General features: G+C 45.2%; 1 protein-coding gene across 1 annotated transcript; it reads left to right on the top strand.

Moving 5' to 3' along the window:
• The first annotated feature begins 5,076 nt into the window (after nt 1-5,076).
• LOC128135768 (butyrophilin subfamily 2 member A2-like) lies at nt 5,077-16,064 on the top strand. Its single transcript, XM_052774831.1, is given in 9 exon segments — nt 5,077-5,179; nt 5,889-6,230; nt 7,611-7,874; nt 8,528-8,788; nt 10,357-10,410; nt 10,574-10,594; nt 10,901-11,008; nt 11,124-11,144; nt 15,538-16,064. Coding segments are annotated over 9 exon segments (1,701 nt in total).
• Nucleotides 16,065-24,861: the final 8,797 nt, after the last annotated feature.

The raw sequence follows: 24,861 nt of genomic DNA, 5'->3' as shown, positions 1-24,861 counted from the left end.
ATGAGAAAGGAAAAAAGAATCAGCTAGTTGAAAGAAGATTGGGATCCGATTCAGAAAAACCTAGGCAGGAGTCTGAGTTCCCATTACAGGCCATGAAAGTCTTATCAGTACAGCAATGGTTTCAGTTGCTTGAAGATAGAATTGTAATTTAGGTGAGGTTATATAGCCTGTCTTTCCTTCTCCTCTAGGCAACATGACTCATACTCCATGTTCTGTATTTATGTTAGGTTGAATGCCATCCCTAAAGTTAGGCAAGCCAACTGCTACCATTCTTGTATCAAGAAATGAAATAAATGTATTTTGAAGGAAGAGAGTGTTGTTTTGAAAACTTTTCTTTTCAATTTTAGGCTCCTTGGAAAATTCAAGGCAGGAAAAGGAGTTAAAAGAGGCATTGTGTTTTCCAAGAAGGTGCTAACATTTGGCAGGGTACTGAGCATACCCTGTTTCTCTGCATCATTGTGGTGGGTTGACCCTGGCTACCAGCCGAGCCCCAGCAGAGATGCTCACTCCCTACTCCCCCAAGAAATCACTTACCAACTGCTGTCACGGGCAAAAGAGATTAGACTTGGCAATTTAACTTAATTTACTGCCAATTGGCAGAAGGATTCAATTACTGGTTTGGGTATTGGGAAATGAAAAAAAGACAAACATTTCAATCACCTTTCACCCTTTCCCAGGCTCAGCTTCACACCCAGGCTCAATTCCAGACACCCCTCCCCTCACCAAAGGTTTCTATCACCAAACGTTACACTCAGTCTCTCCAGTTGGGCAACAAGCAGTGCAAGGGGTTGGAGTCATGACACAGTGGTTTCTCTTCACCACTCCTTCCTTCTCACTCTTTTCCTATGCTCCAGCGTGGGTCCTCCATGGGCTGCACTCCCTTCACAGGCGTACGTGCTCCAGCGTGAGCTGCAATCCCTTCGGGGGGGTGCCTGCTCACGGAGCACCTCCTCCTCTTCTGACCTCCTGTGACTAAATGTCTGAAGGTCTCACCATGCATGAAAATGTTACACAAAACCTTTATAATAAACTGTATGCAAACTGATCTTAATACCATCTGCACTTTCTTTTCATTTTATTTCATGTTTTCACACCTGTCTTGGTTAAATTTTGGCTGCCTGAGGGGAGAGTAAAACTTTTTTTCAGTCTCTGAACTATTTGGTTTGAAAAATATTCGGAGCTGTTTGCATCAAAATGGTCAAATTCCAGTTAGAAATTGTTTCGAGTTTACATGGCAAGGTTTGGTAGCTGGAGGTGGGGAGGCTGCAGGGGTGGCCTCTGTGAGAAGAAGGTTCTGGGCTCCAGAGCAAAGCTTGCCCTGCAGCCCATAGAAATTTTGGAAGAATCCACAATGGAGCAGGTATTTCCCTGCAGTCTTTGGAGACATCATGCTGGAGCAGGTATTCACACTGCAGCCCATGGACAACCCCACCCTGGAGCAGGTGGATATTCCCTGGAGGAGCTGTGGTCCCTGGAGAGCCCACACTGGAGCAGGTTTATCCTGAAGGACTCCAGCCTGTGGAGAGCCCACCCTGGAGTAGGTTCTCCTGACAGGAACTAAATCCCATGGATGACCCATACTAGAGCAGATTCATCCTGAAGGACTGTAGCCCATGGAGAGGACCCATGCTGGAGCAGGAGAGAAGTGTGAGGAGGCAGGAGTGACAGAGCAGAATGGTTATGAACTTTTCAGAAGACCAAAAGGGGCTGTTATATGAGTTAATACATGAGGAGTATATGATAATGAGTATATGATAATTAATATATGAGTTATACATGAAGGAGTACTGTTCAGAATGTAGAGTGATACAGAGTTGCTTCGGTTTAGGTGCCCTCAACTTAGCCTTTATTCAGTGTGTCTGTCCAGTAGAAATCTCCAGCTGAGCTGGTCACCTTAAAGTTATCACCTTTGCCCAATGCATCCTGATTTTCCAGTGGGGCAGCAAGGAGTCTGCTCAATGGGATTCAGGTGTCCAATGGATGTGTTCCCTTCCTGAACAGGGTGCATCAGGCAAAAGGTTGGTCCAAGAATAGAAGGGTAATGAACAGATTTACACCAGTGAAAGGAGCTTAGAGAATGCAGAGTGGTTTCAATCCATGGCATACCATGTCATTACCAGTGTGATGGCAGGTTGTAGGCAAACTTTTGCATGATCAGCAAGATCGGAGAGCTGATTATGAGAAAAGGGCAGCCTGTAGTGTGTAGCAAACCTCTTATACCCCACAAACTCTTTGATCTGGGTGGATGGCATGGAGCAGGCTCACTGTAACAGGAAAACAGTAACAGGATGCCTCCCACCATGCATGGGTCTTTACACAATCGCTAGTCAAAGGAGTCTCAAAAATCCACAGAAGAACCTGCCTCCTGGTCTTTTTCATCCCTTCAGAATCTTTCTCCAGATGGTCAAGTCTGATACCACCGTGAGAAAAACAGACCTAACTTGGGGAAAATTAACTTAATTTAGTGCTATTTAGATTTGGATAGTAAGAAAGAAAGATAAAACCTAAAACACCTTCTCCCCATGCTCCTTTCTCCCAGGCCCAACTTCACTCCTTCACTCCTGACTCCCCTACCTCCCCCCACCACAAGTGGCACAGAGGGATAGAGAATGGGGGGGTCGTGGTCAGTCCATAATGGTTCCCCTCTGCCAGACCTTCCTCCTCACACTTTTCCCCTGCTCCAGCGTGGGAAACCTGCTCCCACGTGGGGTGTCCACAGGCTGCAGTTTCCTTCAGAGAATATCCACTCTGCTGCAGTACAGGGACATCCACGGGTCCAGTGTGGGTACCTGCTCCACCACTGTCCACAAGCTGCAGGTGAATTTCTGCTCGAGCACCTCCTCCTCCTCCTCCTTCTCTGACTTTGGTGTTGGCAGGGTTGTTTCTGTCCCATTTTGTCCTTACTGTTGTGCTGCATTTTGCCCCGTCATAAACATGTCTTCTCAGAGGTGCCACTAGCTTCACTGATTGGCTCAGCTTTGGGCTGGGGTAGGTCCATTTTGCTGCCGGCTTGAGTCAGCTGTGTCCAACATGGGAGCAGCTCCTCACTTTTTACCACAGAGGCCACCCTTGCAACCCCCCTGCTCCCAAAACGTGGCCACAGACACCCAATACACCCCCAAAATAAGTCTCTCGTATTTACCTATCAGCTTCTATCAGAATTCTTGAGTTCACCAACAGGTGAAAGGCATTTCTTATCATTTTCCCAGTAGTGCAGAATTGGTCCTCCTACTTCAGTGGTAACTTGAGTCATCTTGTTCCTTCCCGTATTTTTAAAAATCTCTAGCCAAGACACTCCTTCCCATAGGTAAGAGCACAAGACTTTTTTAATGCTACAAAGGATGCATAATGAAAATAGCAAAAGAATATATTCTATATGTCTTTTTGGGTAGGTATATTCTATTTACTACTTCACAAGTGAGATCTGAGGATTAATGAATGAGAAGGAATAAAGTGGAGGATACCTTAGCATTAGTAAGGAAGGAGTATTTTAATAACTAAACCTATGAGAATTTATGTTAGTTAATCAGGTACTGCTTTGAGATTTGTCCTGTGGTTTTAGTTACTTTATCTCATTGAACTGGTACTTTGTTGATATATAATGTTCTTCCAATGTGGTTGATTGAAAATGTAAAACACCCTCTGCTTTGGAATAGTAAATATCTACTAGAATGATCTTTGTAATATAGGTATAAATATTTAGCATAGCAGGGAATTAAGGGTTGTAGAAGAAGAGGGCAAACGTATACAAAACAGTGACAGCCAGATATACATTTTGCTGCTTTAATTCATTCAAAATGTTGAATGGTTGAAACATAAATGTTAGTATTCTGTCCCTCAAATAGCCTATTATGAAAAGATGTTGTAAATGCCAGTTGGTACTCAGAATGTGGGTAATTGTGCATTTTGATATGTAGTTGAGCTTTTGTGCCAAGCAGCTCAGTGTGACTCTGGGTTTCAGTAAAGCAAAGGGAGGGGGCTTCCCTGGGCATGCCTTATTGTCCTCTAACCTGCCTTTCAGGTGGTTAGTATGATGTCTGGTGTTCTCCTGCACTGTGCTTGCATTGCCTCCCTCTTATCCTCCGGGCATTTAGAATAAACGCTAGACCCTTGCAAGCTATGGTGTACTCCCCAGATGCTTCCTTACAGCACTAACAGTTTCTCCAGTTTTATTGCCCTACCAAACAACTCTTTTTCTGCCCTTCAGCAGTTCACCAACATTTTCTGCTAAGAGAGGACAAGAGTGCAAGTTTGTTGGGAGTTAAGATAGGCTGCAGGTGCAAGATAATGCAGCCACAGAGATAAGGAATGGGGTGTGCCGATTGATTTAGCCAGGCTGTGTGAGGAACTGTAAAAGACAGAAGAGAGTGGCTGCTGGGAGTAAAGTCACAATTGACTGGGCACAGATGAGCTGCAGTGTTGCACCTCTGTGGAATACATTGCTTTTCTCAGGCCTTCTGAGATGGGACCCTGGAAAAGTTTCCAAGGAGACTGGGAGAACCAGACCAGGCAGTTGCTCCCATTCTCCCTCATTTGTGCATGAGGATCACAGCTGCTCATCCGTAATGAAGCAAAAGCAGCATTTTCTGTTATTCTTTGTCACATCCTCATCCAGGATAGTGTTCTTAGCCAAGTGACACACTACTGCATAATCAAAGTAGGCTGGGAAGTATGAAGAACAGCCCAGTTTCCTAGACACATCCAATAAGAGATTAATTGCATGAGCCGAGTAATATGCGTACAGGACTGGCAGTGGGCATCCTGGACTTTCTGGCCTGCTGTCTAAATCAGTTTGAAGTCAAATGTTCCTGTGCCGAAGAATAGGGACTGTCAGGGAACGGGAATGGGCAACTTTTCCCTCAGAGAAAGGAGCCAAGAGCTGTGGGTGAACCCACCAATATGATGCAGTCCCACAGGATCTGAACACAGCAAGCAGAGCCAGGTGCTGCCTTTGTGTTTCTGTCTTTAGCAAGATTCATTCCTTTCTGTTTCATTCCTCTTGGGAATTCTTTCTCATTTTTACAGCACATCATCCATTTCCAGGGGGAATAGAAGCAATTTGACTTGACCCGCAGGATGTTTTTGGAGGATTTATGGAATAAGTGCTCAGGAAGGAAGCTCATACTAGTCCTGTTCTTTGCTCTTCCAACATGTGTTTTAATTGGAAAATGGTTTACAGGTAAGAAACTCCCTCCTGTATCCAGCTAGCCAGTTCTCCTAAGATATCACACCTGCACTTCAGTTCATAGTCCCTAAAGGAACAAATGCACTGTAGATCGTATGTGGTGTCTCACACCTCCAAGCCCAAGTTTGGGATAACTTCAGCTATCTTGATGATGTGAGACATCCCAGTCCTGCTCTGGGGTGTCAGCTATTTCAGGGAAGCAGCATAGGTGTATTATCTTACTGCAGACAAAAGGGAGGCATGTTCAATCTCTCCTGGGTCACAGAGCCAGGGCCTGTGGAGAGCAAGAGCCTGTGCAGATTGCTTTGCAGGGTGTAAATTTGTGGAGCGCATAGATCGTTGTGCTTCATGTGTGGTGACTTGCTCCTAGCTCGGTGAGTTTTGGTCCTCACACCAGCGTACCTATTGTCTTCCTGAATAAAGCACTGCCCACAATGCCCATGAGTACGCTCCATGGGTACGTAACACAGCTGACATATATAAACTCAGGAAATTTGGTAACTGTGAAGCATGTCTGTGCCTGGAGGAGGTGGTAGCAATGACTCAAGACCCTGTCCTCACTGTTGTAAGGGACTATGAGACTCTAACCTAGAGCTCAGCTTTCTGTTTTGGATTCAGCTAACACATGTGGCTTTCTCCTGTCTATGGAAGGATTACACTTGCGGGGAAAGCTGGTGCATTTGCTTCCACCTCTTCCTTGCAGGTGAAGTGCCTATCACCATCAGCATCGAACTGGTGGTTGTCTGTGTTGGAGATCAAGTGACTCTGCCCTGCCAGCTGACAGACAGCATCCCCTCTAAAACGAGAGTACTTTGGTACAAAATGGAAAAGGGGAGGGATGGTCCACTGTGCTCTTCCTCCAGCCTGGGTGGGGTGGTGGAGCAGTGCCAGGATGAAGAACAGTGGAGGATCGTGGGATACTGGCAGAGAAGAACAGTCCTTCTGGTTATCTGGCAAGTGCAAATAACTGATGAGGGGACATATGTTTGTGCAGTGAATGGCAGTGTTGTCACACAGGAGGCTACTACTCACCTTGATGTTACAGGTAAGCAGGGAGATTTTCACACTGAAATGCAACCTGCCGTGACCATGCTGAGTTCAGTTCCCATCATGACTCTGTGGCTTTGCCTATTCCTTGCTGGACAGCTGAGGCTTTGTCATGGTTTAACCCCAGTAGGCAGCTAAGCATCACACAGCCGCTAGTTCACTCCCTGCCCTGGTGGGATGGAGGAGAGAATCAGAAGGGTAAAAGTATGAAAACTCATGGGTTAAGATAAAGACAGTTTAACAGGTAGAGCAAAAGTTGTGCACACAATCAAAGCAAAATGAGGAATTCATTCACTACTTCCCATCAGCGGGCAGGTGTTTAGCCATCTCCAGGAAAGCAGGGCTCCATCAGGTGTAACGGTTACTTGGAAAAATAGGGAAATAAGCAAAGATGGAGGAAGTAGCTGGAAAGACTTGCTTCAGTTCTGAATATCTAAAAGCTGGGCACTGAGGGGGACAGGGCATATGGCTTGTCATGTGGGAAATAGTGCAACAGGGAACTGTGTTAAGATGCTGAATATCCCTAGATAAATCCCTATATAGGTGCTGAATACCCCTGTATAAACAACCTAGAGTTGTTTTCTCTTCTGGGATTATGAATTTTCAGCCTCTCCAGTTAGGGCTGTTTTGCTTTGTAAAATGAAAAAACAATTACTCAGAGCTATTAGGGAGGGTATTCACCAATGTGCAGTGCACATAACGATATGGTAAAGGCCCCTTTCCCCTCCTCATTAGAAATCCTCCATCTCAGAAGACCTGTCTGAAATGCAAAGGAAAAGTTTTGGAATGCAAACACACGCTTCCAAAAAGCACCTTATCAGATCTGATCTCCCGTTGGACAAGTCACACTCTGGAGCCTAGTTTGAGTGCATGAGAACATCTAGCATCCACAAATCTGGCATCAGTCTATTCCGCAGATCAATGCTATGGATGAAGGCCCTTTTCATTTCTTTTCTTTTGAAACTATCATGTGCTAGGCTGACTTGATACCTCCTCTTTTGCTGTTGGACAAGACAGGGAACAATTCATTGCTGTTCTTCCTCTCCACCATTCCTTTTTTATAGACCTGTATCATATCCCCACAGACAAGTGGAGAGTGCTCATCTATTTTACAAACTCCCAGATGTCTTCCTGAACTTTGATCATCCAGGCTCCCTGGGGTTCACTGTATCTCTGTGGTAAGATGCCCTAGTGCTCACCATTGTTGGAGTCCAGCTAAATGGCCCCTTTGATGTGACCAGGTGTGGTTGGTTTTATGAGCTATGAAGTTTTAGAGCAACATACTGAGCCTTTCTGAGTTTTGCTGGTTTATTTTGTTGTTGTTGTTGTTTTGCAATAACTCTAACTCTGTTTCATACTCATTGATTAACTGTTACAGTAATTGGGTATAAGCCGACTTTGAACAGGGATCTGCAAGAGGAGAGTATGTGTTGCTACACATGTGAGTCAAAACAATGGTACCCAAAGCCTGGAGTCATTTGGATGAACTATGGAGGAGACACAATAAATGTGGGGGCCAAGACCAAAGTAACCTGGAGCGAGAGAGACCATTTCATGGTGCAAAGCATCATCACAGTGCCTCGTGATAATGTAGATGTGGTGTGTGTAGTCAAACTCAACAAATCCAAGATAAGCCTATCAGGTAGGTCACATTTTTACACCTGCATCTGCTTTGTTGAGGGAATCAGAGCCCTCCATTACTGCTAGAAGAGCTGAAATTGGACAGGTCTTAGCACCTTCCCTGAAGCCGCAAGCATCCGGCAGAATCTTACCCTTCAGGAGAAATCTTTGCTGTTGGGTGACAGAGGTTTGGGTTGGCCTTGTGGCATCTTCAGGGGAACACCATGAAACGACACCCCAGGAAAGCACTGAGAGCAGTCTTCTCACTGTTCTGCCTCTTTGGGCCAAGTTCAGGCATAGCTTAAGGGGCTCATAGCTTTCCCGTATTTTTAACAGTCTGAACCATTAGTATTGTCATCTCTTCAGCATCACTTCTGTTTTTTTACCTTCATACCTGAAGCGACAAGCTGTATCACTTAGGGTTTGGGAAGAGCTTCTCGTACACAATCCTGTCTGTTTTCATTTATTTCAGCAGTTTCACTCTTACACACAGAAAGCTCATAGGACTCTTTCCAGTGTGGAATCATTAAAAATGAAATGCTTAAAAGCCAGATGGTTTTGATTAGAGATGAAAAAACAACAAAAGTGCAGGTGTTCTATGAGCTCTCTTTCATGGCATACTTGGTATTTCTGTGTTGTGCCAGATGTTGTGGTGTTAAATTGCCTCTGTTACAGGTTCCATGAATGAAATTACTGTGCCACAGTCAGGCACTTGTACATACAAGGGCAAAATAAGAGGTTCCTATGTAAAGCCCAAAGTGATGTGGGTTAATCCCCAAGGAGAAGATCTATCTTCACTGGCCCAGACAAACATTCTACAGGAGATGGACAGTATTTTTTATATAGAAAGCTCCACTGAGATGCTCTGTGGACAACCGCCACCTTCTTTTGTGACCACTGATGGGGAATGCAGTCCACAGATTGCTCAACAGTCAGGTATGCAGCAATTAAGACATATCATGTACTTTGGCATTCTCCAAGCAAGCAAAGGTAGTGTCTTTTCACTTGGATACTGCATCATCCTCCACTAATGAGAAAGCTGGGCCTAATGCTGTGAATTATTCACTCAGTTTCCCACAACACTCAATAGTTGATTCCATTTGGGAGTGTCACAAAAATTTGCAGCTGGCCCGTGCTGACCAAGCAGAGAGGCTAGGACACAAAGTAGAGAATTGCAAGAGTAATTCTTTTATTCATGTGCATGAGCCAAATTGGGAAACCCAAATGTGGTTTTACACATGGTTCTTAACACCTTTCAAGCATTCAGTTACAACATGATTTGACTAATCGCTACTTAACACACACACAACTCTTTGCAAAGCAATGGTAATTCCATGGTGTCATCATCCACCTGCTTCTTTATTGATCTAGATGTCCCTGGAGTTGGTCTTGCTACAGCTGGTTATCTATGACAACTGATAATGGGAGGGTTTCACAGAGGTGTTAAAGGGGCTAGGATGCTGGCGATATCTCAGTAGTCCAGGGGTATCCTTTATCCTTCACGAACAGCTTTAAGATTCTGAGAAACAAAGGTCCTTATCTCCAGGTGGGACTGTTCTCCTTGCAATAAGCTGGGCTCCTTTAGTCATGCTTACTTAAGCACGGCTATTTGGTATACGGTGTAACCACATATATCTAAAGAAAGTTGATAAAATGTCATCCTGTAAAGACTAACGGGTACAATAGTTAGGGAATGAGATTTTTGCCTAAGAGGAGTCTATTGCTCAATACTTTGAGGAAGTCAATGAATCTGCAGTCATAGCATCCCACTATCAGGACTGTGGCTGAAATGGGAAGAGCATCTGCTGACCCCAGGAAAGTCAGGAAGACAGTGGGCTCCTGAGCTAAGTGTCCACTGGCCTGTTTCCCAGCATGAACCTCTATTTTTCAATGCTGACAGAGAAGTTTTTCTGGCAGCTCTTCCGACTGTCAGCTGCAGAGATTTGTACCAGCAAGGAAAGACTTTGGCATTAGGCTACTGGAGGATTATTCTGCCTGAAAGGTGGTGTTGAGCAGCAAGGCTAAGGCTGAGCTTTCCTCTGAAATTTCTTCTCATCGAAAGCTTTGAAGGTCAACTTGTTTTAAGCTAAAAGATTTTTATGTTATCACTTAGAACAATATTGCTCACTTCAGAGATAGTAGCTTCTTGAATAAAAATAGAGAGCAACTGCAAAGACTAAAAATAATAAAAAACTTCACAAGGAAAAAAAATATCGTACTTTCCAGTTAATCTCAAATCTGGTTTTCAGTGTGTGTATATGGAAAATTCTTGGACACAAGGCAGTGAACTTAAAATGCAACTATCAGTACCTCATTTCAGCTTTCTTTAAGACTTTTTGTTTTCCTTATCACATTTCCAGATGAATGATTTTGCTGAAAGTGTTCTGCTGCTAACCATGTCCAAATAGTGTGGATTATGTGACTCCATGGCCACTCTGTTATATGCGTGCTATACCGCAAGAAAATGGATGTCTTTTTTTTATGGCTTTTTCTTCATTTTTCAGAAAACAGCAACTTGTTCTGGATTATCTGCTGCCTTGTTCTCATTATTCTGCCAGGTAAGATATTTCCCCATGTCAGAGATTGCATTACCCAGTTCTTCTTGGCAGTAAAGAATCAACCTCACAGTGAGTTGTGGGCTTGCTTTTGACTCTTCCTTTTTGAGAGGGGTCTCCCAGTAGCAGCTGTGGAGGTACTATTTCTGGTGTCTTTGCCTTTCAGTGCACCTTCAGAGGCAGAACGGTGAGTGTGGATGTTTGGTGTTCAGTGTCCTTGCCCGCCCATGGTGCAAGGTCATTACTGAAGTCTTGACAGTGCAATGGTTGTCCTATTCATGGGGTCCCTGGCTGTTCTCCTGGCCCAGCGTGCATTCAGCAGGCCTGGTGGGATGTTCTCGTGACTGGGGGAGCAGGAGCAAGGGCAGTGGGTCTCAACCAGCACAGGTGCTGGATGCTGCTGTGCCGAGGGAGCCCCTGTTCCCACTGCTGGCAGCAGCTGCTGCCTGCACATCCCCGATTTTTCTCCGTTCTCCCTACTCCTCATTTGCAGACGAGCTCAAGCCACAAGGTGGGACAGCAAAGGGTGCCGAGAAGGGGGACTGCATGCAGTGTGCTGCCACCATGGTTCTGTGCTCGCCGGAGCCCAGACTGGGGACGGGTGCTGGGGGAGGATGAGTCCACGTTGCCAAATAAGACCCAGGCTTTTCCCCCTCTCTTCCTTGGAGCTGGGGTGCTAAGCAAGGTCGTCTCCCTTCCCCCTCTCTTTTTTGCAGAGAACCAGAAGCAGGAGATTGGTGAGTGTCGCTGACTCCCTGGGGGCCGTGCGTGCAAGCGGATCATGGGATGCGTTGCCAGTGGAGGGCAAGCCAACCCTCACCCCACGAGATAGCTAGGAAAGCCTGCAGCGTGAGTGTGAGTGGTGTCAGGAATGCTGAGAGACAGCTGGGTTGGAGGCAATGTCTCCCTGCTTTCCCTCTGCTTTCTTCCACCAAACGTCCCCGGGGGTAAGGATCTCTAGTGGCAGCCATGGCCCTTGCAACTAGTGAGATTTGGGGTTGCCACAGCGGGTGGCTGGTGGTTTCCAGGCTGGTGGAGGCTTTGGTGCAGGCAGGAGGGTGAGGGAAGGAGGTGCTGAGGGAAAGCCACGGTGTGGCTGATGAGGTGGCAAGCTTGGGTCCCTGACCAGCCCCGGGTCCTGGTAGGGTCGTGGGTGTTTGTCGTTGGTGGCAAAAATCCCAGTCAGAGCCACGTAATGAGCAGCTCCAAGGAGTGTGGGCCATCTACCGTGCCAGAGGAGTTTTTCATCCTTCCCTGGGCTGGACAATAGCAGAATGGACTAGCTTTTGGAGGCAGATCAGTAAGTGTAGATCTTCAGAGTTAGTGTCCTTGCCTGCCCGTGGTGTCAGCTCACTAATGGAGAGTTGACTCTGCCAGGGTCTTCCTCTTCCTGGGTTCCTTGGCTGTTCTCCTCACCCAGCTTGCATTTGGAAGGGTGTTCTAGCTAGTGGAGGCTTTGGTGTTGGTAGGAGAGTGAGGGAACGGTATGTTCAGGGAAGGCTGTGATGGGGCTGATGGGGCTAGAGAGCCTGGGCCATCAACCAGCCCTGGGGCCTGGTGGGAAAGTAGGTGATGATGGGGCATTGAAGAGATCCCTGCCAGAGTCAGAAGCTTGTGAGATGCAGCTCCAAGGAGCAGAAGTCATCTACCTTCCTGGTTTTTTTGTCACTTCCTTGGGCAGAATGTCCCAGAGTGGACTGGTTTGTAAGTTGAGAAACTGCATGCAAAGGATGGTGAGTCTTTCTGGTTGCCTATATGCTTTCATGTTTAGTGTCATTGGAAGTTGTATACACTTTGCTCTCCACGTTCCTTGGAAATATGTCACCTGAATCTTCAGGAAGCTGTTTCCATTATGAAGCCCAACCTAATCCATGGGAATAACTCACAGTAGCTCAGTTATAAATGCTGTATTCTTCCCATGTCCTTTAGTTACTTCCAGCTTTAATGACCTGGCTATCCTTTTATGTCTGTTGCCCTCTGATGTGCAAATGACCTCATATCGCTTGTGCCTCTCAGCCTTTCTAGTTGGAAAAGGTCCTCCTTGTGTGCAAAGAGAGCTGTTTTGGGGTTGTATGGTGGGGTTTGTGGTAGCGGGGGAGGGGCTGCAGGGGTGGCTCCTCTGAGAAGCTGCTAGAAGCTTCCCCGGCTCCAAGTTGGACCCGCCTCTGGCCAAGGCCGACCCAATCAGTGACGGTGGTAGTGCCTCTGGGATAAAATATTTAAGGGGAATCTGCAGCGGGGGAAGAGATTGGAATGTGAGAGAAACACCTATGCAGATACCAAGGTGTCCTGGTTTAACCCCAGCCAGCAACTCAGCACCACGCAGCCGCTCACTCACTTCCCCCCGCCACAGTGGGATGGGGAGAGAATCAGGAAAAGAAGTAAAACTTGTGGGTTAAGACAAGAATGGTTTAATAGAACAGAAAAGAAGAAACTAATTATGATAATGATAACACTAATCAAATAACAATAGTAATAATAAAAGGATTAGAATAAACAAATGATGCACAATGCAATTGCTCACTACCTGCCGACTGATGCCCAGTTAGTCCCCAGGTGGTGGTCCCCCCCTACCCCCAGTTTCTATACTAGATGTGACGTCACATGGTATGGAATACGCCATTGGCCACTTTGGGACAGCTGCCTTGGCTGTGTCCCCGCCCAACTCCTTGTGCCCCTCCAGCCTTCTTGTTGGCTGGGCATGAGAAGCTGAAAAATCCTTGACTTTACACTAAACGTTACTTAGCAACAACTGAAAACTTCTGTGTGTTATCAACATTCTTCTCATACCTAACTCAAAAACATAGCACTGTACCAGCTACTAGGAGGACAATTAACTCTATCCCAGCTGAAACCAAGACACAAGGCCGGTGAAGGAGGAGGGGGAGGAGGTGCACCAGAGGAGGGGATGCCCCTGCAGCCTGTGGTGAGACGGCAGGCTGTCCCCCTGCAGCCTGTGGACGTGAGCAGGGGAGCAGATGCTCACCTGCAGTCCATGGAGGACCCCACAGCAGAGCAGGTGGATGCTCCCAAAGATGGCTGTGACTCCATGGGAAAGCCCGCGCTAGAGCAGTCTGTGCCTGAAGGACTGCAGCCCGTGGGAAGGACCTCCATGCCGGAGCAGGGGAAGAGTGAGGAGTCCTCCCCCTGAGGAGGAAGGAGCGGCAGAGACAACGTGTGATGAACTGACCCCGACCCCCATTCCCTGTCCTCCTGCGCCGCTGGTGGGAGGAGTTAGAGAAAACTGGGAGTGGAGTTGAGCCGGGAAGGAGGGAGGGGTAGCGGGGAAGGTGTTCTAAGGTTTGGTTTTACTTCTCCGTATCCTTGTTTTGATTTGATTTGTAGTAAATTGAATTGATTTTGTTTCTTCCCCAAGTTGAGCCTGTCTTTTGCCCGTGACCATAAGTGGTGAGTGATCCCTCCCTGTCCTTGTCTCGACCCACCACCTTTTCTTTATATTTTCTCCTCATCCCACCAGGGATAGGGATGGGAGGAGTGAGCATGCGGCTTCGTGGTGCTTTGTTACCGGCTGGGCTTAAACCACCACAAGAGCCCTTTTAGGAATGACTGTGAATGTCATGTAGATCTGACTGCCTGGAAACCTATGGTGACTTCAGGAATAGCGGGTTAAAATATGGCATTTCAGGATATGGCTGAACTTTGGTATTAACAGAGTTATCTGTATCCAGAGTCATCCTGTAGTGCTACCAAGTACTGATGTCTAATCCGTAGTATGTTTTCTTTCTGTGCATTTATCTTGTTTGGAAAGAGTTGCAAAGTTGGTAAAGTCATTATTGTCTCTTAAGTCCCTTAAACACAGTGAAAGGGAAAGTCTGAAGAGAGGAAGGGATGGTTCTTGTTTTATGGGACAACGAGTTTAGAGCTTGTAACTTGAACTCCTGGGGCTTCAAAGCCTTTCCTGCACACAGTTCCAGGTGCACATCTCACACCTGTCTGTTCACATGCTCAGACCTTCATCTACAACTTGAAGTTTTTCACATACAGATGCCTACCTATGAGCTAATCTCTTAAGCTCACATCTCAGGACTGCATGATCCTACCCTGCTGGGTCATCTTTTCATCTCTCACACATAAAAGCAAAGGCTCAGCTGATTCTGCCCTGGCAAATATTTAATATTTACTCGTCTGATTTGACTCCTCAGCAGCTTGGTTTGTACAGTAGATTGTCTGCCTGCCACATCTTCTCCGCTATCCTTCCCTGCCCAGTCACTATTGCACAAAGCTGTCACAGTTGCACGGACCCAGAAACTCACCGGAAAGTGCACTCCCTCCTCCATTCGGAAGATTAAGGAAAATTCATGCAACCTGTTCCTTTGTATCCAGCCCCGCCTGAGAAATTCACAAAATGTGGCTGAAATTTATTTCCCTGAGTGTCACAAAGGTGCCTGTCTCTTTCTGTGTCCCTGGAAATGCTGGGGTGATGACCCAGGGATCTCACATGCTTTGAAATGTGGTGTGTGGCTGGTGGGGCATCTGTGTAAGATGCTGGCAAGGCAGCAAATTGGCAACTGGGACAGAAAGTACTTCCCAAGCAGGAAACTCAGCCCAACTTCAGATCCTTCTTCAGACCTCTCAGGTAATCACAGGGCTTGAGAGAGCAAGATGGAATTTGAGTATCAGTTGACCTGCATAGCTTAACCTTAGACTCAGTCTGAGATTTCCCAACTTGGAGTTGGAAAACTTTTTCAGTCAATGTTTGGAGTTTGGTTTTTCTGCCCCCCCCCCCCCCCCCCCCCCCATTTGCTCTCAGAATTCAGAATGGCTCATGACAATGCAGGTAAAATAATGTATTTACTTATGTCTGTACTCAATGGCTTGCAATCCGTGAATATTACAGAAGCAGTGCTGAGCACGGACTGAATTGTGAGTCTACAAATGCCTTTTATTCCAGGGATACGGAGATATTTCACTTGGCAGTGAAATATTAGAAAGTTAAAGTGTAATTATACGTCTGAGTGCAGTCCTTCTTCACTCCAGGCTTAGAGGTCTTTCTAGACTAGTTATAGGGAGATTTTCAGAATGAAATGCAGTACAGTACAGTTTCCTTCTCTTTTTGCATATTTGTTTTAGAGGAGTGTTTATAAAGCTCCAAATATCTGTTTGTTGTAGATGACATCAAGGTTGATGGGGACACAGCCCATCCAAACTTGTCTATTGCTGTGGACAAGAAGAGCTTTATGCATAAATCAGAGGCCCAGAAGGTGACTCAAAATGAAGGGAGTTTTGATGCATTTGTCTGTGTGCTGGGCTCAGAAAGTTTCTCCTCTGGGAAACGTTACTGAGAAGTGGACATTGAAAAAAGCAATGACTGGGACCTGGGAGTAGCCAGAAAATCTGCTCCGAGGAAAGGAATAAAGTCTCTGTCACCTGAAGAAGGATTCTGGGCTCTGGGCTTAAGTTTTAAATGTTACTGGGCAAGAACTGATCCATGGACATGGCTAGCGGTGCAGAAAAATCCCAGGAAAGTCAGAGTTTACCTTAACTGTGAAGAGAAAATTTTGACTTTTTTCAATGTTACTGACATGTCTGTGATGTTCACATTTAAAGACTGTGCATTCTCGGAAGAAGTTTATCCGCTCTTTAAAAACTCACACGAAGAATCAACCATGAGAATTTGTTCAGTTAAAGAGGAATAATTTTTTTTTTTTAATATGGTAATTTTGTTGTGACATGAAAGATCTTACTATTTTCTTAGACAAATTTAATGCTTAATTGCAATTTATATATTATACATTCCTGTTCACATTCTGTATTACACATAGTTTAATACCTTAGCTTAAAATATTTTCCTTTCTGTACACATTTTTTCCAATACTTGCAGCATGCATGCAGAAGTGAGCCACCCCATGCCACGATTTGATAAATGATATGTTCATCTCAAGAACAATTTCTGTAGAGTCTTTTTTCTGAAAATAATTTCAGTCCTTACAATGCATTTCAGTCATCATCATTCTCTAAGATTTTGTTCTGAACTGCTGCACTGTATACTTTGTACTTGCATACAAAGCCCAACTTCATACCATGAATTCAAATACACACACACAACAAATGCACAGCACCCCATAAAGGTAACCTCTCTCCATCACTCTTCTGGATGGAATTCTCAGAATTTTGGAGGAAAAGAAAAAAAGAGTTTTAAGCCAGAGTAACTTAAAACATAGTGATGTGTCTACACTTCTTAGGTGGAGAACATGGCATCTGTGTTTGAAGAAGAGTCTGAGAGACAACATAAATTGACTTAATGCAGTGCTACATCTCTCTGACACGCTTTGAACCCTTGTGGTAGAGTAATATGCTCTTCTAGTGCATAAATAGCCCTGACAGCGCTGTCTGCTCCACAACACCTTCTGAATCCCAACCTCTTGCCAGGTAAAATGCAATTTAGTTGCCTAAACATAGACACCCATTGCTCTTTAAGATTCTTTAGGGCATCCAACACGTCTACATGGGGCTGTCATACAGCACAAGGCTTGTGGGACATGCATGTCTTTTTGAAGTGGCAGCTGGAGACCTCCTGAGACAGAAACAACAGTGGATGCTGAAAGATCCTTGTTTCCAGGCTGTCATGGTTATTTTCTGTGAACAGTCCTTTCTTCCATGGAGTTTAAGCTTACCAGCTCTTGTGCTGTGCATCATGGAGGTGGAAGATAATTTATTCCTTCATTTTTGCATCAGTGATCTCAGAATTATGGTTACATTCATACCGGGGGTGTAGACCTCGGTGGAGCCTGATTCAATACCAATCTTGTTTTTTAATGACTGTCACTGGTAAATTTGGAGTCAGTTTTGAACCAGGATTTGACTTGCATTAATATTCCATCTCCACTGTCTCTTTACACAAATGTCTCATGATACAAGTTCACAGTCTTTTCATCAGGTGAGATTCAGTCTGAGACAAAGATCTAAATGTAGGTGTCCACATATGAACTAGGTAGGTATGTTTAATTATAGTTAATGGAGTTCTAAGTTGTGATTAAGTTGCCTAAACATAGATGTCTAGTGCCAGTTCAGACCTGTCAATGTATCTGAGACTCGCAGGGCTGACGCAAGACTCATGGAAGACCCATGTCCTTTTGAGTCCCTCTGGCATTGTTTCCTGTAAATCTGTTTTCAGCTGAAGTAAGTTTGTTGTTTTGTTCCTACTGAACAGAACTGAACTTTGATACACAAAATACCCATTGGACATAAAATCCAGATGACCAATGAGCAGAGTGTTATCTAAGGAACACAGAACATGCTAATGCCCTTGAACCAACAGGCAAATCACTCAAAATCCGTGGCATAACAGACAGAGGAAAAGCAACCTGATAGTCCAGCTAGGCTGAGTCTTCATTCAACTCTCTAGTTATGAAAATGCCTCCAATTTCTTATTCTTTGTCATAAACTCCATAACATTATTAGGAATGGGAGTCAGACAGTGCTGTAGTTTCCAAGATTCTTTCTAGAACCCTGTTTACAAATAAGATTTACAATGGCAGCTTGCCACTTCTCCAGCAATGTAGTTCTTTGTAGCGAGAGGTTACGCTGCTCTTCTTCTCATGACGATGTAGCTTAATCCACCTCAGAAACAGCAAATACAGTGGGCCAGATTCTGGTAAAAGCAAAGCTCCCTAATTCGTGGAGTCACAGAGAAAATTAACTTAGAAGAGATCTCTGGAGCACTCTACTCAAGTCCCCCACACAAAGACAGACCAGATTGCTCAGGGGCTGTACTGAACTAGCAGCAAATCTGAATCCTCTGAACTGCCCCTCTAGTAAGCCCCCATGAAGTATTCGGTGATTTTGTAGGTGCTGTTGTACTTCTGGCTGGCCTCCAGCTGCCATGCCAGAAGTGGAGAGTTCTCCATTGGTCCTGTATCCTATGTCAGGCCTGAAGAGGCATTTCCAGCTCTCTAGGACATCTGGAAAGCCTGTAGGCCTCTATGGTTAGGCTCATGCTCAACACAGTCAACTGAGCGTAGGGAGTGATTCCTGACTTGCTTCATCTGCCTAAACCGAGGCATCACATTCTTGTGTTTGAGATCACATACAGTGCCTTATGCCAAAGAGGGACACAGAGGCCTGAGATAACAGAGGGAGATAGCAGCCTCATCATTGACAGATAAAACCGATCTTCCTCAGCTCCTTAATGTTATATGTTCCTGAAGTCTACACATGGATGTGCCCATGGGCTCATTCAGAACAAGCGACTAGCCTAACATGTCAATTGTCCTTTGGAAAGGCCTCTCTCTCATCAGAAACATATAAAAAAAAAATTCTGTCCCTCCCCGTTACATCCAGATGTTTCAATGAAAAATATTAATGAGATAGCTGAGTGTTGTGGTTTAATCCCAGTAGCCAGCTCAGCACAGCGCAGCTGTTCTCTCACTCCTCCACGGTGGGATGGGGAAGAGAATCGGAAGGGTAAAAGTGAGAAAACTCATGGGTAGAGATAAAGACAGTTTAACAGGTAAAGCAAAAGCCGCATGCGCGAGGAAAGCAAACCAAGGAATTCATTCACCACTTCCCATCGGCACGCAGGTGTTCAGCCATCTCCAGGAAAGCAGGGCTCTATCATGTGTAATGGTATCTTGGGAAGACAAACACCCTAATGCCGAAGTCCTGCCCTTCCTTCTTCTTCCCCCAGCTTTTATTCCTAAGCATGACATCATATGGTCTGGAATATCCCTTTGGTCAGTTGGGGTCAGCTGTCCAGCCTGTGTCCCCTCCCAACTTCTCTCGCTGGCTGGGCGGTGTGAGAAGCAGAAAACACCTTGATGCTGTGTAAGCACTGCTCAGCAATAACTAAAACATCCCTGTGTTACCAACACCGTTTTCATCACAAATCCAAACCATAGCCCCATACAGGCTACTATGAAGAAATTTAACTCTATCCCAGCCAAAACAAGGACCCTGAGTGGGCAGGGACACTGGAAATGGAGAAGCCATAAATCATAGCTGTTCAAAAGAGCTACATAGCCCTGTTAATGTGGGTTCCCATGACTTTGCCGACCACATCAGCTCTGTCCATTGTCTCAGTCATATGTAAGCAAAATAATGAATGACTTAAGGCAGTTACCACCTACAAACTTAATCTAAACAGACCTTGCAGTGAACTTTCATGTTGACCATGCTCAGATATCGTTTAGTGTTGATATGGATGCATTTTATTCAGCTTAGGGTATAAACAAATGAGCTTGTGCAGAGAATTTCTAGTTTGATTCACCTTGCAGGCATCCCTAAAGAAAACCTCCCTTCTTCCTCAGCACTCTTCTTCTCTTGGTGGTTATTTACTTGTGGTCTTGGCTGTTCTTTACTTTTCAGGGTTTTTTTACTGTTCAATCGTCCTTCCCTGTAGCCATCAGGAAGGTGGCAATGACCCTCAAAACTGATTTAGTCACTTACCCTAACTTGGGGGTGCTTCTTTTGTGCTTTTGAATCTAGGAAAGCTGGAGATATCTGGTCTTAGAACACAGACCATACATAGAACATAGAATGGTTTGAGTTGTAAGGAGCCTTGAAGACCATCTAGCCATGGGCAGGGATAAAGGGATATCTGCTCGGAAAAGAAAAACAGGATGTACCAAGTTGAAATCAACACTTAGAACAGCAAGGTGCTGAGCTGAGCTGAGCTGCCGCTGAAGATATAAAGCTATAGCAAATAACTTGGTCTTTCAAAGGTGGTAGTAATAGCATCCATGGGAAACAAACAGGAATGTAACTGTTACCTCTGTGGCTAGCTAGAGGTCAGGCAGAAGCAAGCAGCAGCCTTTACATCTTCTGTTTTCTGCAGATGAGGAACGTGAGAGTTTATCTGAGACAGAAGAACTAATCAATGAGAACTAAACAAGACAATTTCATATCACATCCAGTTCAAAGGCTTCCTCATGTCGTTTTTTCCCAGAAGACACCAGGCAGATATAAATTCCTGCATCAGACACCTGGATGTCTTTCAGTAGTAAAGACAAGACCCCTCTGCTTGGGACCCATTGAAGAAGCTCTTTTTGTCCCCAGTGCCTTTTGCTTTGAATCTTTTTCCCAATGCTTCCATTGTAGGAGATGATCTGTATCAGTTCTGAGGGTCTGGAAAGAAACCATTCCATAGAAATGTTTGCCAGAATGCCGGTGGCTGGCAGCCTGCAGTCCAGGAGCACATCATTTCCAACAGCTCCAGCAACATATGTGGAAGTGAGAATGTTTGGAATAGCAACTGCACACAAAATATAAAACAAGACATGTCAAGCCACAGTGATCCTGAGGAATACATGAAGCTGTGCAGGGAATGAATTCATTTCATGCTTAGAAAAGTCTCAGGTTCTGACAGTACAAACACATTACCACAAGAGAAGTGACAATGTCACCTTGTAGGGCTTGGGTTATTGTCAGGACTTGTATTCTAGTCAAAGAGACCTCAGCTGTCCCTCTCCCTTGCTGATCCAATATATGGTTTTGTATCTTGGCCTATACCATGTAGTTACATTCCTCTTTGGAAAGTATATAAACCTTCAGGTAGTTAAGTTGTTTAAGTAAACCTTCAGGTAGTTAAGTTGTTTAACTACATTTGTGCTTCCTGACAGTTGGTTCATGGAAACTGCCTATGAGCGTGCTCTTACTACAAGACTACAAGATATAGTATAGATAGTTAAGTACTCTGGCCTTCCTACTCCTCCATGTTGATATCCTCATCCTATTTGCAGCTATCATTCTTAACCGGTGTGTAACCAAGCACAATGTAGCTCTGGATGAGCAGCGTTAATTGTTCTCCCCAGCCATGTCATAGCAACACACTTGCCTTAAAGTGTCTAACTCCATAAGCGGCTCCTCTGAGTGACTCTTTTCCCCCTCAAAATTCCCTCCCACTGCCAGTCCATCAGCCATGGGCCTCTTGACCGACCCTTGCACTCCTGATGAAAGAAGAGGTGACACTGACCTGTCACTTCCAATTCAATGGCCACCTGATCATGCCATTGTCCTGCTGTTACTCTGCAAATGTATTTCCCTTTGTCAGGGACCTGGGCGTTCTTCAGTTTTAGGGACAAGTTGCCTGTGCTCCACTGGCTGAGGAAGAGCTCTGTGCCTCCCCAGCTTCGCTCCTCTAGCCAGCTATCTTTGACTGCTTTATTATAGGAGATCTCCTTCGGTGTCCCGAAAGGCTGTAGAGCAACCCACTGAACCATGATGCTCCTGGGAAAAATGGTGAGTGACAACTGGCAAGGCAGAATGACATCTTCCCCAATGAAGCCGATGATTGGGTTGTTCGGAGGAAGGATGTGGAACTGGCCTGTTTGAAGACAGCAACGTTTAGAGGAACTGTTCAAGAAGGCTAGAGAGGGCATCCGAGTCTCTGGGGAGAGGACTTTCTTCCCTAAGTGACCTCCAGAAGCTGGAGGCTTCTGGGCTGCAGCCCCTAGAGATGTCTGGACACAAGGCATGTCCATACTGTGCAGTAGAGCTAAGTGCAGAAACATTGAGCCTTATCCATGGAGTTATGCAGTGAGACAAGGCTGATCAGACCAAAACCAGTTCAGTAGTGAGTAGCAGGTGAATGCAGTGATGACATGTAAACCTACTCTGCAAATCAGCCTTTGTGGATGCCTTGTAGGCACTGGGTAGCTGAAGGTGTTTATGTCCCAGACCAGTTCAAAATTAGTTCTTTTTTCTAGCTGTTCTGCTCCCAGCGGTTCTGGTGTTGTTTGCCTTGTGTCTGGTCCTTCAAGGGTCCCATACTCAGGCAAGACACAGTTCACACGAACTCAGAAAACATTTCACTGACCTGTCACATCCAGCTCCACCACAGTTTCATCACGCCAGCTCTCAGAGTCCAGGCTGCAGACGTACTCTCCTTTGTCAGTGTACGTGACATTTTTCAGCACTAGAGACAAGTTCCCATGATTTAGTTCAACAGAAGACAGTTCTGTTCGGCCCTTATACCTCCCACCTCTTATTTCTGACTGGATTCCCCCATTACAGAAAACCTTGTGGATTAATTCTGAAGAATGAAGCAACGTCCACTGCACTACAAAATTTCCAGTAAAATTAGTGAAGAACAGGCAGGGCAAGAGAATATCTCTTCCAATTACTCCAATAACAGGAGATCGCAAAGGCAGGCTTCTGTATGGAGCTGTCAAGACACAGAGAAAATGTATTTATACACTTAGGAGATCAGGATCCAGTGGAAAGACAAAGGTAAGCACTTTTATGGAGCATAGCAAGACTAGTGTCATAGTCTCCAGCCCCTGAACAAGTCGGCATCCCATAAAACACCTCAAGTGGCCTTAGAGGTAGACATTTATCCAGAGGCAACTGAAAAGACTCTTAGGTGTGCTCTGAAGAGCACTTGAGGCTCAACTGTCTCTATTGACTAGATTTCTGTCAGCTACCATGGCAGCTTGGACACTGTTTGCTTAAATTTAGATGTAGTAACTGTAGCCAAATCTCATCCTGGTTTAGGATAAGAGAAATCCTTCTCTTTCTCTGCTGATTTTATTGGTTACATCTCCACTGATCATAAAGCGTGAAATTGTAGTTAAATGTCAGATGAATCCTCCACTGGACAGCTCAGCCAGGTGCTGATGTCCATAAACCCTATCTGGCTTTGCCTTTCCTTAGGAGCAAATTATTCTTTTCCATGTGCACTTGTAAGAAGGAGATACAAGCAGATGGGGATAACCTGGTTCATAGCTTAGCTGCCCAAACTTCCTGCCTAGAATATTTTCTTTATCATATTCGTTTGACTGATTTTCAAAATCTGGTTGCATTTCACATGGGCACTCGGCCTACTGCCTGAAGTAATGTTCCAGTCAACCCATTTTCCCATCGCTGTTGGAATGAAAAGAAGCATCTTGAAAGATAACAGATCTTTCTGGAATTCACCTTATCATGGCATGGAGAGACTACTTTCATCTTACTTACAAGCAATGATACCCAGGCACTGACCTGTCACATCCAGTTCCACGTAGGTCTCCCTGTACCAATTGGAATAGGCAACCTTACAGATGTATTTCCCTTTGTCAGAGACTTGGATGTTCCTAAGCTTCAAGGAGAGGTTTCCCCTCCTCACCTGGGATATGAAAAATGCAGTTCGACCCTTGTAGCTTTTTCCTTGCCTCTCCACCTCACTTCTTCCATTGAAGGAACTAATTTCTATTCTCTTCAGAGCTCTAACAAGCATCCATTGGACAGTGAGGCTGACAGGGATGCTAGGGGCAGAGATGTAGCAAGGCAGGATGGCATCTTCTCCAACAGCTTGGATGACAACATTGTTAGGGGAATGGACTGTAAACTGACCTGAGAAAAACAGATATGCACATGTTATGAGGTAGTGCTGACTCAATGTGGGAACAGGTTTCAAAAGAGAAGCATTTTTTAACAGAGCTTCTGCCATTTCTGCAGTGAACCCGTTAGGCAAGGGGCCAGAGCGTGTACTTTGTGATGTATCCAGGATAGTGGCACTTGAACTGCTCACCAGAGATGCATGCACTTCAGTAATATTTAACTCCAAATTCAGACACCTGAGCTTGGGTCTCTGTACGTAGGGGGCTGCATGTGCACTGGGAACCAGAACGGATTTCCTAAGCTTAGGCGTTTGGTATTGCTGGAGTCATCCTAGCAGAACCACAGATCCACGTACAGCTGAAGGAGATGATACAGCACAAATGGGAGCCCTTTCAAAGAAATGCATGGAGACCAGACTGGATCCTTTATGCTGTCTTAAGTGGCACCAGGTATCTATCTTTGGATAACTGAATAAGACCGTAAACATCTACATTAACGTGATGTAAATGGATCTTTGTTGACGAGATCTCCAGTGCCATACTGCTCCAATGAGGAGTGGCTGAGGACACTGGATTTGTCTAGTTTGGAGAAAAAGAGGCTGAGGGGTGACTTCATTGTTCTCTACAGCTTCCTGAGGAGAGGCAGTGGAGAGGGAGGTGCTGATCTCATCTCCCTGGTACCCAGTGACAGGATGCGTGGGAATGGTTCAAAGCTGCATCAGGGGAGGTTCAGGCTTGACATTAGGAAACATTTCTTTCCGGAGAGGTGGCAAACACTGGAACAGGGTTCCTAGAGAGGTGGTCGATGCCCCAAGCCTGTCAGTGTTTATGAGGCATTTAGACAATGCCCTTCATAATGGGCTTTAACTTTTGGTCAGCCCAGAAGTGGTCAGGCAGTTGGACTAGATGATCGTTCTAGGTACTTTCCAAATGGAACTCTACTCTACTCTACCCTACCTTAGTCTACTTTACACCTGTTCTTTTTATTCTATTCTATTCTATTCTATTCTATTCTATTCTATTCTATTCTATTCTATTCCTAGGCACGTATAGGCATCTACACTTAAGTATTTTAAGCTGGAGCAGAGTGAAATGGTGTCAAGCTTACTGCATACACTCTTCTCATTCTTACCACAGATGCATGGGAAGTCCAACATAGTCTGTGCTTATGAGCTGTGGA

Source organism: Harpia harpyja, chromosome 24, assembly GCF_026419915.1.
Source record: "Harpia harpyja isolate bHarHar1 chromosome 24, bHarHar1 primary haplotype, whole genome shotgun sequence".
Classification (NCBI taxonomy): Eukaryota; Metazoa; Chordata; class Aves; order Accipitriformes; family Accipitridae; genus Harpia; species Harpia harpyja.
The sequence above is the reverse complement of the archived record's forward strand: the minus strand, read 5'-3'. Positions and strand labels throughout refer to the sequence as shown.